Source organism: Onychostruthus taczanowskii, unplaced genomic scaffold (assembly GCF_017590055.1).
Source record: "Onychostruthus taczanowskii isolate IOZ18803 unplaced genomic scaffold, ASM1759005v1 scaffold14, whole genome shotgun sequence".
NCBI lineage: Eukaryota > Metazoa > Chordata > Aves > Passeriformes > Passeridae > Onychostruthus > Onychostruthus taczanowskii.
In genome coordinates this window covers 2,242,761-2,258,600 of record NW_024498573.1, presented here as the reverse complement: position 1 = coordinate 2,258,600, position 15,840 = coordinate 2,242,761, and the positions used below count along the sequence as shown (strand labels likewise).

The window sequence follows — 15,840 nt, the reverse complement described above, 5'->3', positions numbered from 1 at the left end:
GTTTAAACACCACGACTGGTTATAAACACCTTGGAAGCTTGGACTGAAAAAGCACAGAAAAAGGAACAAGAGTAACAAAGGCACTCAGCTGGAGCATGGGCAGTGTAATATCCACTGGAATTTCTTTGTGCCTTGCTTTCCCTTCAAGTTTCTTTACTTTTTGACGTGCTCTCGTGAAGGGTCACTCTTGGGTCCCCACACTGAGTTACTCCACAGTCCAGGAATGCAGGAATTGCGGTTTTTGATAACAGAAACCTCACTTTATTTTTTAAAAAGGCAAAGTTTAAAAGGCAGAGTTTCCAGTTGCCTTTGCTGTTACATCCTCCCTTTCTGTCCCCTTTTAACGCCATTAGATGTGCACAAATTTAGCCCTGGAGGGTGGCAGGAGTGGCAGAGATGAGCAGTGGAAGTACAGCAGGAGGATCTCCCTTGATTCCTGCACTTAGCCCTCCAGGAGGAGGCAGAAATGCCTTCCCATCAGCTCTGCAGCTTTCAGCCCTAAAAGTCCTGCATTATCCACCTGAAGTTTTTTGTGAGTTGGGAGAAGTTGTTTTGTGTGAACACGAAATTGTTTCTCACAGCAGCTGCTCACACTGGCTTTGCAGACCCTTCCCTGCTGGGAAGAGATGGAGCTACAGCGAGTGGAGAACAGGTTTGTGGTGGCTCCAGGACGGGGAAAAGATGCCAAACTCCAGCTCTACCCCTTCCAGTTCTGTTCTGTCCTAATGGGCAGAGTAATCCCAGGCTCACCATCAGCCTCCCGTGTGCCACGTCCCTTTTTGAAGCCTTCACCTCTCTGGAAAGATAACAAGAAGAACAAATGGCAGTGCCTCAGCAGCTCTTATCTCAGTCTTTATGAGAATGGATGGTTCTGGGAATCTGAAGCTCTTACAGAGTCACTGTGCCCACAAAACGCTGACATCACCTGACAGGCAATAAACCCGAGGCTGATGTTTCTGGGGAGGAGAGCACGCCTCTCCCCGCTCCTCGGTGCGAGCTACGTCATTTGTTTTCTATTCAAATTCAGCCTCCTCCCACGGAAGCCTGGCCTTGCCCTGCCAGCCATCAGGAGCTGTTATTGAGAAAATACCCGTCCCAGCAATAGGAAGAATAATTTCCCATAAGTATATTTTATTGTGTATCTAATGCCTTTCATCTTGAAGTACGAGAACTTTACAAATACAGCGATTTTATTGAATAAATACCCTTATGCCTAGTGCAAGGCATGATTCATAGCAGATTAATAGAGGCAATTAAATGTAAGATTAAATTGCCTAAACCATTTGCCCTACTAAGCTGATCCCAGAGCTGTGAAGTGTATCAGTGCCACTAATTCCCAGAGATTTTCCTTTGCAGGCAGGTATTTAAGGATTTTGAATATCAAATCCAGGTATCCCAGGCTGGCTCTGTAATGCCTGTAATCATGTTAAAACGCAGCACTAAGCAACTTGCCCCAGGCAGCTCTGTGAGTCACTGAGGAGAAAGCAGAACCTCTGCCTTGCAGGAGCTGCTCAGTGCAGTGGAGGATGCAGGATGGGCACGGGGCACTGTCCACGCTGCCAGGGCTGGGTTTGAGGCTGTGACAAGCCTTTGGTGGGTCAGTGACAGGGGAACACACCGTGCTGGCTGCTGGCACAGCTGCTGGCCGAGCCCAGCTGCAGCTCTGGCACCCTCAGGGTTTGGAGCGTTTGGAGCTCTGCCCGCAGCATCAGGAGGGGATGGGAGCTCCCAGCAGCTCGTGGTGAGGAGCCCAGAGTCCAGGCAGTGCCCACTGGGGTCTCTCTGTGCTGGACTGGCACCACTGCTGCCAACCCCGGCTGTGCCAGCCCCGGGAGCTGACATTTCCTCAGGCAGCGCTGGGAGAAAGGGATTTTCCATATTCCCCAAAGTCCATCAGCGTCCCCAGTTGAAATATCCAAGCTCTTTTCACTCGTGGCCCACAGAAATAAAGGTACCAGGTTTTCCAGGCAGGCTCTCCAGGAGTGAGACCTCAGCCCAGAGCTGCTTTTCATGCTGCTAGGACTCACCCTCCTGCCACCCTGTTCCCCTTCTCACCAGCTCTGAGAAGAAGGATTTGAGGCAGTCTGAGCTCAGCCAAACCCTGGCCAAAGGGTTAAATCTTGGGATCTAAATGCATAAAAAAATAATGTTTTCTTTGCAGTGTGAGTCATCAGTAATTCTATATTGTTTGTGTTCTCTTTATTGTGACCTTTCATCTCTGAATCCTTTTTTTGTTTCCCTTTCTCTCCTGTCCTTCCCTCCACCCTTGCTCACTTGCTTCCTTCTTTTTATTTCTCTCTCTCCCTATGTATCTTTCCTTTCTTTTTCCTTCTGTTTTTTATGAATCCGTGCCTCTGTAAAAATCTGTCCAAATATTTACAAAAGGAAATGCTGGGTTGTGAAACTGAATTCAGAGAAAATGTTACACATGCCGAAGAAATGCATCCAGCACGGTTTCCAAATGTTCCCACAAGCATTTTTGTCCCGTGTCTCAAGTTCTGGGGCTCGATACTTCGTACCTTTATTCAGGCAAAACTTGCACTGAGCAGGCAGCGAGATCCAGGCTGGGGTCTGTTCCAGGTGCTGTAATTCTGGAGTGGTTCCATTTGATTGTGGCCATGGGTGACTGGTTAAAAAGCCTGAAGAACCAGTGGGACTGGGTAAGTGCTTTGTGCAATGGGCCCGTTCCAGGCCAGGGGTTGTCGTCACTTGTCACCGAGCTGGGACAAACTGGCATGGCTGTCAGGCAGAGCAGAAGCTCTCTGCAGCTCTGTCATCTCCAAAAAACACCAGCCAGGCTGCACGGGGAGAGCCCTGGTCCCTGCAGGAGCCAGGACAGGTCTCAGCTCCTGCTGAGACCAAAAAAAACCCCACACTCAGCTGTGCCATGATCCATGAAGTCATTTTCCCAAGAAGTCCTTAATGCTCACACTCATGTCATCATGTCCTCATGTCCTCATGTCCTGGGACATGTTTTGGCAGAGGAACAGGGAACTGTTTGATCCCCGGGGATAATGGGAGTGGGTCCCATCACCTCCCACCCCCACAGTCCCCGCTCGTGTTTCTATTCTTGCCCTCACAAAGGCACCGTGGCCCGGCGCAAACACGGATTGTTTTGGAGGAAGGGGTTAATTTTGTATTTCCTGGCTTTTGTTAGGGCAGGAAAATGAACCCTTTAGCAAGCTATTCAAGGCTGTACGAGCTTCTAAAAGGCACTTCAGGCCTGTTTTGTATTCTGCTTTCTTGCGTTCTTAAGGCAGGTTTATTTAAGAAAAGAAAACAAAAATAAAGCAAGGAAATAGCCAGCCCAGGATTGTGAGTGATTAAGTACACACTGCCACATGTGATGAATTTTTTTCTTCCTGATTTACACCGGGTATAAACAAGACCAGATTCCAAAGCCTCACAGTTACATAAGTGCATTGAAAAGCAATTATCATTGTTGTGGAGATAAATTCCCTTTGTGCAAAGGCCTCGGTGGGGTGTCATCCCTGCTCTGGCTCAGAGCAGCCAAGGTACTGGCCCAAGCCCTGGCTCATTTTCAATATTTGTGTGGTGCTGGTTAACATCACGATGAGAAAAGTGGATGTCATTGAGAGCACATTGTCCCTTGGCTGGGCAGGTGGCAGGCCTGGAAATTTCTTTAAACTCGGGAAAAATGAAAATGAAAATGAAAATTGAAGATGTCAGACTCGGGGGGGAAAAAAAAAATCTCTGTTTTTTAGATTTGTGGGATGCTAAGAAGGGTTTAGGATAAGGAGAGAAAAGCCTGTCAGTGGCACAGGGATACCTGTGAGCCAGACATGGGGTGGAATAGATGCTCTTTATTCCCTCCCAGCCCAAACTATGCTGTGATTTCATCATTCTAAGGATGTCCCCAGTTCCTAATCCCACAGGGCTTCTCCACTGTGGCTGGACAGACTCTTTGCCTCTCCCATGCCCCTGCCAGGAGATGCCTTAAATCGCTCCCACATCACACTCCAAAGGAGAAAATTGAAGCAATTCCTGGTACAGAAATCTCCGTGTCCGAGGTCCATTTCCTCCAGGAAAAATGACGAGCACAGCCCTGTCGTGTGGTCATCTGTCGTGCTGGCTTGTGCTGCAAGAAGCTGGCAAGGAATCCATCCCGGAGAATTCCTGCTGCTCATCTCCTCAGGAGGATCTGGGCAGGCTGGTGTTGCACAGATGATGTGCAAGGTCACCGGAGCTCGGTGATGTCACATCTTTTGAGGTGCTGGCCGGGAGCACGTCCAAGGGGGACAGATGGGGCTGCTGCCACCAGGGGTGATGTCCCTGTGGTGGGACACGTGTCACCTGCCCAGCTGGTGGCTCCTGAGGGGTCCCTCTGCCAGTGGAGGCTGGTGTGATGGAGAGGAATCATTTCCCAGCACCCAAGTGTGTGAGTGTTCCTCCTGCAATCTGCTTCCAGCCCGCTGCTGAAAGAACAACAATAAATAAATGGAATGAAAAGTGCAATCCTGTGTTTATTTTAAAGGAACGTGTTGAAATAACAGATTCACTTTGAGGCTGCAGTTCTGGCAGAAAAACCCAGTGCTCAGCAGAGCAGAGACAATCCTGTGGGTGAGCCAGAGCTGGCACTCGCCCACCCTTGCCCTTGGCCATCCTCCTCCTCCTGGACCCCCTTGGGGACCTGGAAAACCCTGGAGATCTCAGCTGGACACAGAGCCCGGCTGGGCTGAGGTGGCCAAAGCCTGGGGGACCTTGGGGGAGCAGAAAATGTGAGGAGTGATGGGTGGGAGCTGGTGGGGCAGGAGCGGGGAGAGAGAGGAGCCCTGGGGTGAGGGATGGGTGGATGCAGGGCTCTCCTCCAACAGGAGCAGCTGCAGGGGGAAGTGAAAACAGAACTGCGGAATGGGGAGAGCAAGGAGCAGCAGGGCCGAGCGGGGGGAAGAGGAATTGCTGGGGAAGGGGCTGGGGTGGGACACGGGTGATGGGGAGAGAGGGCCGGGAGGGCTGGGGACACACGGAAGGGACACACGGAGGGGACACCCAGAGGGGACACCCAGAGGGGACACACAGAGCAGAGCAGGGGAAGTGGCAGCAGCGCTGACTGGAAGCTGAGTAAGAAACACCCGAGTGGCTCGGTGGAAGTCAGTCATCCACAGAAAAAATGAAAATTTTTGGGAAGTGCTGATGCACCGAAGAGGGGGGGAAAAAAAAAAGAGAGCTCCCACCAGTGCCCTGCTGGTTACTGGGCAGCCCCGACCCCTGGGGGGGTTCTCAGTGGGGAAAAATGAACTTTGCAAGTGTCTGCTGTGTGGTTTTTTTCCATATCCATGAAACGTGATGGGAACAGCTCTCAAATATGTGTTTACATTATAAATAGATACACAAATGTATGTGTACACATATATATTTATGTGTGGGTTTGTCTGTACATGTAGCCATGCCTATGCATGAATACAAATATATGTATGTGTATGCTGGTTCCTTTAGACAAATATTTTAGGAGAATAATCACAGCCTCATCCAAAGCTCGACATCCCCACGCTGCTGCTCCTTGCCTTGAATTCTGTGGGAAAGGAGGGAGCAGCCAGTGCTGCAACAGAATCCTGCCTGTCCTCTGCTGCCCGTGCTGGGGGATCAGCCCAGGGCATGGGGGATGTCTTATGCAGAGTTTTTCATCAACCATATATATATGTGTATATAAATATAAATTATAAAAAATAAAAATAAAAATAAAAATAAAAATAAAAATAAAAATAAAAATAAAATAAAAATAAATATAAATATAAATATACACACCCCCATACAGATAAATATACACATGGGAAAGGAGGGAGCAGCCAGTGCTGCAACAGAATCCTGCCTGTCCTCTGCTGCCCGTGCTGGGGGATCAGCCCAGGGCATGGGGGATGTCTTATGCAGAGTTTTTCATCAACCATATATATATGTGTATATAAATATAAATTATAAAAAATAAAAATAAAAATAAAAATAAAATAAAAATAAATATAAATATAAATATACACACCCCCATACAGATAAATATACACACACATATATACAGGTGTATATATACATATTTATAAATGTATGCAGAGATTTATACACATATTTTTAAATATATAGCCACAGATATACACATAGATACATAGACATAGGCACATATACATACACACCCCCATAGATACATACATAGGTGTATATATAAAAATGGACATATATATGTGAATATATGTGTAGGTATACACATGTATATATACATATATATTCTTTATATAACATATATGGGTATATATTCTGTATAATTATTTATTTTATATGTTTGTATATGTGTATATATACATATGTATTTACATATTATATTTTGGTATATTTATTTCTTCTATATGTTTATATATTTTTATATTCTTATATGTTATTATATAATATATATTTTTTTATATATATTTACACATATATTTTAATACATTTACATATATATTTACATATATTTTAATGTATTTTTTATATATTTACATATTTTTTTATCGGGGAGGGGGGTGTGTGCACTCCGGCCGTGTCTGTGCGCGTCTGTGCGCGTACCCGTGTGCACACGCGTGTCCAGCCGTGTCCAGGTGTTCACACACACCTGCGCGCGCCCCCGCTCCCGCGCGCTCCCGCCCGCCCCACCGCCGATGACGTCACGCCGGCGGGGCCAGGCGCGCCCGCGGGTGGCGCGCGGCCGGGGTGACGTCACCCATGCCGGCGGGCGGCCCCGCCCCCCCCACTGCGGCCACGTGACGCGGCCCCATTGAGAAAACGCCGTCCCGCCGGCGCGGCCCCGATATAAGGGGCGGGAGCGGCCGAGCGCGGCCGGGACACCGGGACACTCGGGGACAGCGGCACCTCCGCGCACACCGCCCTGCCCTTCCTCCCTTCCACCCAACCTCCCCTCCGCTGCCCGGCCATGGTGAACCTGCGGGTGTGCGCGCTGGAGTGCGAGGCGCTGCGGGCGCTGCTGCAGGAGCGCGGCGCGCAGTGCCTCGTCCTCGACTGCCGCTCCTTCTTCTCCTTCAACGCCGCGCACATCCGCGGCTCCTGCAACGTCCGCCTGAGCACCATCGTGCGGCGCCGCGCCAAGGGCGCCCTGGCTCTGGAGCACGTCCTGCCCAACGAGGAGCTCCGCGCCCGCCTGCGCCAGGGGCTCTTCCACACCGTGGTGCTGCTGGACGAGCGCAGCGCCGACCTGGAAGTGCCCAAGCGCGACAGCACCATGCTGCTGGCGCTCGGCACCCTCTGCAGGGAGGCCCGCGGTGCCCGCATCTGTTTCCTCAAGGGTGAGTGGCGCCGGAGGGGACCGGGGAGCCGGAGGGGACCGGGGAGCCGGAGGGGACCGGGGAGCCGGGCCGCGTCGCCCCGCTCGCCCGCCGGCCGTGCGCTCACCTCTCCCCGCTCTGCCCCCGCAGGAGGATACGAAGCCTTCTCGTCCGCCTGCTCCGAGCTCTGCACCAAGCCGGCCGCCCCCGCCGGGCTCAGCCTGCCCCTGAGCGCCAGCCCCGCGCCCGGCAGCGCCGACTCGGGCTGCAGCTCCTGCGGGACCCCGCTCTACGACCAGGTGAGCGCCGGGGGCCGCGGGCGGAGGCGCCGGGCGGGGAGCGCGGGGCGCCGGCCGGGGCTCACCGCCGCTCTTCCTCTCTGTTTGCAGGGCGGGCCCGTGGAGATCCTGCCGTTCCTGTACTTGGGAAGCGCCTATCACGCCTCCCGCAAGGACATGCTGGACGCTTTGGGCATCACGGCGCTCATCAATGTCTCGGCCAACTGCCCCAACCACTTCGAGGGGCACTACCAGTATAAAAGTATCCCCGTGGAGGACAACCACAAGGCGGATATCAGCTCCTGGTTCAACGAGGCGATCGATTTCATCGGTAAATGAGCTCTTTTTGCAATCCGCGCCTTTTCTGGGTTAATGTCCCCTGGGAAGTGATTTTTGGAAGTTTTTTCCGCGGTAAAACATCCGCTTGAGGTTGGGGAATAACATTCCACTGGGAAGATAAACTCGGGGACCATTTCCATTAGTTTAATTCTACTCACAGGCGTAATCTTAGCTTCGTAAAGCTGTTTGAAACCTTGATTCAAGAGGCACTGGTCTTGCAGAAAAGAGTGAATTTAAGCGGATCAGTATTAAAGTAATCTTGCAAGACTGCTAAAGTGACCTGGAGGAGTTATTAGTATAATTGGAATTGGAGCCCAGAGTGAAAATAGCTGCTTTCCTCGGGACAAAGACTCCCTTTGTCTCAAAAGCTCCGGGTGCACCTATTAGGCTAAGGAAGGGGACGGATTAAAGAAATGTAAAGCAGGAATCTGTGCTTTTCCCACCTCTGGAAGCAGTGAGACTTGTTTGCTAACTGTGTGCTTTGATTCTTTCAGACTCGGTGAAGAACGAGGGAGGAAGGGTCTTTGTGCACTGCCAGGCTGGCATTTCCCGCTCAGCCACCATCTGCCTTGCTTATCTCATGAGGACCAACAGAGTCAAACTGGACGAAGCCTTCGAGTTTGTCAAGCAGAGGAGAAGCATCATCTCCCCGAATTTCAGCTTCATGGGGCAGCTGCTTCAGTTCGAGTCGCAGGTCCTGGCCCCCAACTGCTCAGCAGAAGCCGGGAGCCCCGCGATGTCGGTGCTGGACAGGGGGGCATCGACCACCACGGTCTTCAACTTCCCCGTCTCCATCCCGGTTCACACCACGTCCAGTGCTTTAAACTACCTTCAGAGCCCCATCACTACGTCCCCGAGCTGCTGAAAAGCAGGTGAAGAACGTGGCCAGGACTCTGACTTGCTGTCTCAGAGGTGCAATAACGACAGGGACAGTGGCGCTTGTGTTTTGTGGGGAGTCGCTGGCGTGTCCCAGAGCGGTGTCCATGGAGAGGAGCTCGCCCAGTGCCAGAGGAACCAGGTGTTTCTGACTTCTCAAGCAAATGTCTGGATGTCTGCACAGAGATCAAAGGACATTGGCTCTTCCTGAGCTGTCCCTCCTTGTCTTCTGTCTGTCCCAAGCCTGCTCCGTGTTTAGTAGCATGCTCACCAGTATTCCCATTCCTGGACACTTTGAGCAACACTGATGCTGTCCCCTTTTATATGACAGTCCTATTTATTTATTTTTACATTAGTGCATTTTTGTTGGGTTTTTTGTTCTTTTTTTTTTTTGCCTTCACACACGTAAAGTTTCAGTTCTAGAGAAACCAAATACCTCAGTATTTTTTGGTACAATAATCCTGTGTGTGTATATCTGTCAGCTCTTCTTGTTTCCCAAGCACTGACATGAAAGCACCAGGCGAGTGCTTTTTTTTTTTTTTTTGAGTTGCCAAGGGTTGTATGTTTGCTGATTTATTTATGATGTGAAATAATATATTTCTTCTTATGAAGACATAGTTTTGTTACATGATTATAACCTTTTTTATACCAAATGGAATAAATTATGATATTTCTATTCATCTGGATGATATCTTCTTTAAAATACTGCATTTCACAGTCCCAAAACTCATGTGAAGCTCCAGGGTGTAGAGCTGTAATTTTCAGCTCTTCTAGCCTCGGGTCTTGACTGAGAAAAATGGGTTTAAGCACAGTAATTGACTAGAAACTACTGCAGGTTCTTAACCTGAGCTTTTCTTTGTCCCCGTGTAATTGTGTGCAGTGGCAGGGAGCCAAGGCTGGCTTCTCAGCTGGGAGTGGATTTGGCTGCCCTGATGGCTGAAACAGCTAGAACCAGCTGAGACTTGGGCACTGGGCTACACTCAATTTAAAATAGTCCTTCTCCTAAGAAGGAGGAATAGGCTTCCTTATTCCTTGTTTACTTCTAATGCTTGAAAGGTTAAGTCTAAAAATTAACCTGTTAGTAACAGATCTCTAAGGCTTGGCACAAACTCACAGAGTGTTTTTCTTTTTCTGTCCCACCTCCTTAAATCCTTTTTGCAACTCAAACTGCCCCTGATGCCTGGAGTGAGGTATTTGGCTGGCTGGGCTATCTCTGTAAACAAACCAGGGCATGACAAGGGATCAGGTAACCAGCAGCTCACCCATTTTCTTACCCAGACCCAAATAAATTCTTTCCTGCTGGAGATTATCACTAGAGTGACTTGGATCTGGTGTTTCTGTTGGGGCAATGAGGAGAGTTGATGTGGCACAGCCAAAGCCAGGCAGGGGAGCTCCAGCAGCATCTCTGGGCAGGAGCAGGATGATGGGCAAGCAAAGGGTTCCTGGGACAGATCTGCACCTCCCGTGGGCTCTGTGGGGCAGGACAGCATCCCTGCTGTGACGTCCCCTTCCCAGGGAAGCTGAGGGCTGTGGGATGCAGCTGGAAGCTTGGTTTCCTAGGCAGGGTAGTGCTGGTAACAGGAGAGGGATGCTGGGGGAGCAGCGGGGTTTGGGTTTCCTGTGCTCACTCCAGAAGGGAGCCACCAGTTCCTGCATATCTGATATTCAGAGAGTCAAATCCAACTTTTGCACCATCAAAAATGGCTTTGCTCGGGCACACACCAGGTTGTGAGTGTAAAATCAAGGAATTTAAGCAGCTGTGATCTTGAGTGTACAGGGGAAGGTTTTTGTGAGCATAAAGCAGCCGTGCTCTCGTAATACAGCAAGATGAGCAAAGCACCCCAAACTCCTGCAAGTTACCTGGGGTATTAATGGCGCTAAAATGCAGGCCTGTTCTCCTGGGAGAAGGTGCCCTTGGAGGATGGGATGATGCACTGCTGCCTCTGAAGCTCTTCCCTGCGAGCTGCCCCTCTGAACAGCTCTGTCGTCAGCGCCGCGTCAGCCCTCAGCCACTTTCAACCTGACACCGAGGCAGGGAAAAAATGGAGCAGCTAAAAGAGGAGAGATCCCTGGGCACTGAGAAGTGAAGTTAGAAACGTTTATTTCCCTGAAGTACCCGAACCTCAAAGTGAATGTCCTCCCCAAATCCTGTCCCGTGCTGCAAATCCTGCAAAACCCCTTTGTCCATGGAAAATCCCTTAGCACCTCGAACCTGCTGTCCTGATTAAATATGCAAGACTGTCTCTGAATACGTGAGCCTTTTTACACCTGCAGTAACGGGTGGAACAAACTTTCACCTTCAAAGCAAAGCAGAGCTTGTTCAGTGGAAAAATACAACCTTGGCAGCCCTGGCCCTGCAACTGATAAAAAAAAAAAAAAAATCCTGCCTGTTAATCGCAATTCAAACAGAAATCCGCTCCCTGACAGCCGCGGGAGCTTGTTTATGTGTTTCTTGGAACAATAAAACTCATTACCTGGCAGCAGATCAGCTTTTAGAACCCAAGCAGGCACCTGACAGAGGGGTGCAGAGAGAGCTGCTTCAGCACAAAGGCTGCTGTGAGCCGGCAGGGCTGCGGTCCCTGCCAGCCCCTCCGGCTCCGACAGCCCGTGCCCTTTCCCGAGTCTTTATCGGGATCCTTCTGCTGGTCCCTGTAATCCGACTCTGCCCAGTCTCAGACTCCTGCGAGCTTTTTGTGGATGGAGATCGCACCCAGATCCCAAACTGCTCCCGGTGTGAGGGGAGGACGTGGGGGAGAGGGAGACCAGAGTGAGGGTGCCAGATGTCCCCTCAGTGGGACAGCTTTGGGCAGGTGGATGGGATCAGCTGGGAGGGATGGGGAAGGAGCAGCATGAGGGAGGAGGAGGAGGAGGATGCCTTGGTGGCACAGCCAGGCTGAACTTTGTGGAAGAATCTTTACTTCCCACCCCTTATTTATTCTCCCAGCTCTGCTGCTTTGTTTGATTGGAATATTAAGGCTCGCAGTTCACCCCGGTTTAGGGCTTTAAATTCCCGTTTCTCTGCCTCCAACAGGAGCTGGATGTCCCCACCCCGTGCTGCTGGCAGGACTCAGCTGAGACCATCCCATGGTATCCAATCCCCAATCCTGGCTCACAGCGGGCGTGTGTGGAGCTTTCAGTTTGTATAAATCTGCAGCTCTCCAGTTGCATACATCCCCATGGAAACCACGAGGAGTTTCCCCTCGCTGAGGACGGCACTAACATCACTTCCTGCTGCTGACAAACCAATTTGTCATGAAGTGATAAAAGGCATGTTTTTTGTTCGCGGGAACTGGCTCCGGGCTTTGTTCCTCCCAAGCCAGAGGCTGCTCACCCGCCCCGAAGGCAAACAATGGCCATTGTGTGCCCTGCAGAGCAGCCACGGGGACACATTCGGAGCCCTTCGTGTCCCCAAAATGCCACCAGAACGCCCCAAGCTGAACACAGGTCATGGCAGCGCTTAGCACAGCAGCCACAGATGTGTCCCCACAGCCCAGGGTGTCCCTGGCCAGCGCACTTGGGGACACAGCACGGGAGCCCTGTGTGCTGCCCCCAGCAAGATGCCACGCTCAGGGGACACAGCCTGCCCTGTATCACATGGCAAACAGAGCCAGGGCTCCAGATTAGATGTGTCTTGGGTAATTCCCTTGTCTCAAAGCCTCTGCCTGTTGTCATCAGCGCTGGAGAGGTGCGGGGTGTACTCAGGCTTAGGGACTATCCTGAATTAGTCACCCCAGGATCAGACTGGCAGGGCCACAAGGATGTGTGATGCCATTACGTTGAAAAGAAAAGAACATTACAACCAGATCACACACAGGCAAATCTTACTGGCCTGGTTATCACCTGGGTTTTTTCCTCTGCCTGGCTGCAGGGTAGCAGAAAGGGCACTGAGAGTTGTTTGGAGGTGATGTTTAAGTGCAGCCCACTCCCCAAAGGCAGGATGGGGAAGGAGAAAAGGTCGTGGTGTGTGACTGTCACAGTGTGGTGAGAAATCACAACACCTCAAAGCCCATCTAAACCTCTTCCTTATCCCTTTGCTGGCCCAGCAGCAGCGTCTGTGACAGACTCAGTGCAGCCAGGGGGACCCTGCTCAGGGCTTTGGCTTCCCCAAATCTGCTCCCATCCAAGGCTGGTGCGAGCTTGGGAAAACAGTTAAAACTGTTTTTACTCAAATCCACTGGTGCTGAAAGAACAAATCAGTGAGATTTGTGCCGTGTGTGGCTCCTCACAACGCCCTGCTCCTCTTCACTCCAGGGCAGAGCCAGAGGCTGCAGCTGATGGAGGCTGGCAATCCCGGAGGGGCACGGCCCAGCTCGGTCCTGTCAGCACCACCAAGGGTGTGAAAGGCTGAAGGGGACCAAGGTATTAAAGGAGACACTGGGGAGAAGCAGAATGTTCTGGCATCGCTGTGAGGACTTTGAGCTGCTCGGGGCTGTGGCCCTGTGACACTGAGCACAACCTCCAGGAGATCAGCCCAGGGACCTGAGGGGAAGCAGCTGAGTGGCTCTGCTGCTGGGCTGGGTGAGGAATTCCAGGTTTTCAGAGCTGTTTCCCACATTGGAAGTGCAGTTGTACAACCCTGTGCCTGTCTGGAGAGCTGTGCCAAGGTCCTACCTGGACCTGACACTGTCAGTCTGGCACAGAGCTAGCTGGCTCTGTTACTGCAAGAAAAACAGCCAAAACCAGAAAGCAGCTTTATTTTTTACCTTTATATGGTGTGAGCATCCTCCCCTCCAGGTGTGGGGTTGATTTTTTCCCCTTGCCGTGGGAGTTTTCACTCCCAGGGCTCTGTAGCTGCCCTGGGAGGCTGCTGTGCCCCCTGGCAGTGCCAGGCTGGCTGTGCTGAGCCACCAGAAGGGGCTCAGGCTGGCTGAGGTTGTGCTGGGGGTTTCCTGAGCGGGGTTCTCAAGCTGCAGCATTTGCATGCGTTTCCTGCTGACTCGCCCTGGGCTTCCCCTCGCAGCCCTGGCCCGCTGGGGAGGGGGTGAGATCAGAGATCAGACACCGTGGGCAGCTCCAGCCCCCTCCGGGCACGGCTGAGCTCCAGCTGGGCGCCCAGGGCTGTGGGGCTGTGCCTGGGGGTCTGGGGGGGCTCTGGAGCCAGCACAGAGGGAGTCTGGCAGGCAATGCTCATGGATAAATTTGGTGTCTGGCAGGGGATGATTGTGGATAAATTTGTCTCAGAGCCAAATCTAACTCCCACCTGTACTCATATGATAAACTACAGTGTCATTTTTAGACTTCTAATTTCTGTGATAATTTAATTTTATTTGAAAGGAGGTTTTTTTTGTTCTCCAGCAGTTGTGGGAGAGATGGCTAATGATGGCTTTTTTCAGGTCTTTTACACACTGGGAAGAAGTGTTTTATTTTCAGCATATTCTCAAAATTCTTGTCAAAATATGATCCATGGTAAAATTTTCACACATCAGTATCTTGTTCTTCTTTCAAATCTTGTTAAGGTTTTGTTAATTGGCAGCTGGGTCACAGCACCATGTGGTTTTAATGGCAGGGTTTTCTAATTTAGGAAAGATATAAACTGCACATGTGCATTAACTCTGACAGTCTTTCCTGATGCTCTGTAGTACTTGCAGGCCAGCTGGTAACTTCTGTCCTTTCTTGTTTTCTGCAATGAAATCTTGATGATCGCAGAGATGTGTTTCAGGGATTTTTGGGTGATAACTTAAGAATTACATCAGTTTGCTGTCCCAAAGGCATGTCCATCTTCTCTCTGTGACAGGGACAGGAGCCAGGCAAGGGCTGGAGCTGTGCCAGGGGAGTTCAGGGTGGATTTTGGGAAAGGTTCTTCCCCAGAGGTGCTGGGCACTGCCCAGGCTCCCCAGGGATGGGCACAGCCCGAGGCTGCCAGAGCTCCAGGAGGGTTTGGAACCACTCCAGGGATGCCAGGGTGGGATTTTGGGTCTGTGCAGGACCAGGAGCTGGGCTGGATGATCCTGTGGGCCCCTTCCAGCTCAGGATATTCTGTGATTGTAAGAATCCATCCTGCATATAAACTACAGGACAAAAAGATGGGATCTCTGTGATGTGAAGCACCCAGCACTCATTCCCCTTAGCCAGGGACACTGCTGATATAAACAAGAGGCACAAACTCTGTGTCTGGTGGCTCTTTCTATTTCAATCACCTAGGTGCTGGTTTCAATGTTACATTACAGGATGTTTTCTTGCTCTTTGTTTTTAAAACAAAGCCTGGAGTCCTCCACGTGTCAGCTGCGATAGCATCAGCTGTGACCTCGGGTTGTGTCTGGGCACATGTGGCATCTGTCCCGTGTCACTGGGCTCTGCTGGGAGAGCAGGGCTCCTGCTGATGGGCTGGGTGCCAGCCTGGAGGGGGAATTTAGCTCAGTTATACAGAAGGAATTGTTCCCTGGGAGGGTCCCTGGCAGAGGGTGCCCAGAGCAGCTGTGGCTCTCCCTGGATCCCTGAAGTGTCCAAGGCCAGGCTGGATAGAGCTCGGAGCAGCCTGGGACAGTAGAAGGTGCCCCTGCCATGGCAGGAAGGGAATGAGATGATTTTTAAGGTCCCTTCCAACACAGGCCATTCTATGCCCCTGTAACCATGACTGTGGGATGGCCACTTGTCCCATTCCCAGCTCTGGGTGGGTCACAGCTGGCACCGCAGGGCAGGAGGTGACCTTGGGAAACACCTTTAGATGACCTTGAGAACTCCTGTAGATGACCACTGGAAACACCTTTAGGTGACCTCTGGAAACACCTTTAGATGACCTTGGGAACTCCTTTCGATGACCACTGGAAACACCTTTAGATGACCTTGAGAACTCCTTTAGATGACCTCTGGAAACACCTTTAGATGACCTTGGGAACTCCTTTCGATGACCACTGGAAACACCTTTAGGTGATCTTGGGGACACCTTTAGATGACCTTGGGGACACCTTTAGTCCTCGCAGATGGCTGGCAATGAGGAACTCCAGCGCTCAGGGCTTTCCAGGGTGTATAAATGCATCTGTAGCACCCACTGAGATCAGCACAGGAGGAGCTGAGCAGCTGAACTGCCCAAAATTGAATCTCCTGGCTGCTGCAGCTTGGCTGGAGCCTCTGTTGCGTCACCAGGA

The 15,840-nt window shown here is 51.1% G+C and overlaps 1 protein-coding gene across 4 annotated transcripts; it reads left to right on the top strand.

The window, feature by feature from the left end:
- Positions 1–6,784: 6,784 nt before the first annotated feature.
- DUSP1 (dual specificity phosphatase 1) lies at positions 6,785–10,027 on the top strand. 4 transcript variants are annotated; one of them, XM_041397798.1, is made up of 4 exons: positions 6,788–7,283; positions 7,413–7,561; positions 7,652–7,871; positions 8,374–9,457. In XM_041397798.1, exons 1-4 carry the CDS (start codon positions 6,914–6,916, stop codon positions 8,742–8,744), a joined length of 1,110 nt encoding a protein of 369 aa, XP_041253732.1. In that variant the 5' UTR covers positions 6,788–6,913; the 3' UTR covers positions 8,745–9,457. The 4 variants fall into 4 exon arrangements, with proteins under 4 accessions (XP_041253728.1, XP_041253729.1, XP_041253730.1 ...); XM_041397794.1 differs by having other exon boundaries at positions 6,785–7,299; positions 7,336–7,871; positions 8,374–10,027; XM_041397795.1 differs by having other exon boundaries at positions 6,786–7,561; positions 8,374–10,024.
- Positions 10,028–15,840: the final 5,813 nt, after the last annotated feature.

Coding starts and splice junctions, on each gene's coding strand:
- DUSP1 (XM_041397794.1), top strand. CDS start 6,914: ATGGTGAACCTGCGGGTGTGCGCGCTGGAGTGCGAGGCGCTGCGGGCG. Junction 7,300..7,335: donor AAGGGTGAGTGGCGCCGGAG/GGGACCGGGGAG, acceptor GGGGAGCCGGAG/GGGACCGGGGAGCCGGGCCG. Junction 7,872..8,373: donor CGAGGCGATCGATTTCATCG/GTAAATGAGCTC, acceptor TGATTCTTTCAG/ACTCGGTGAAGAACGAGGGA.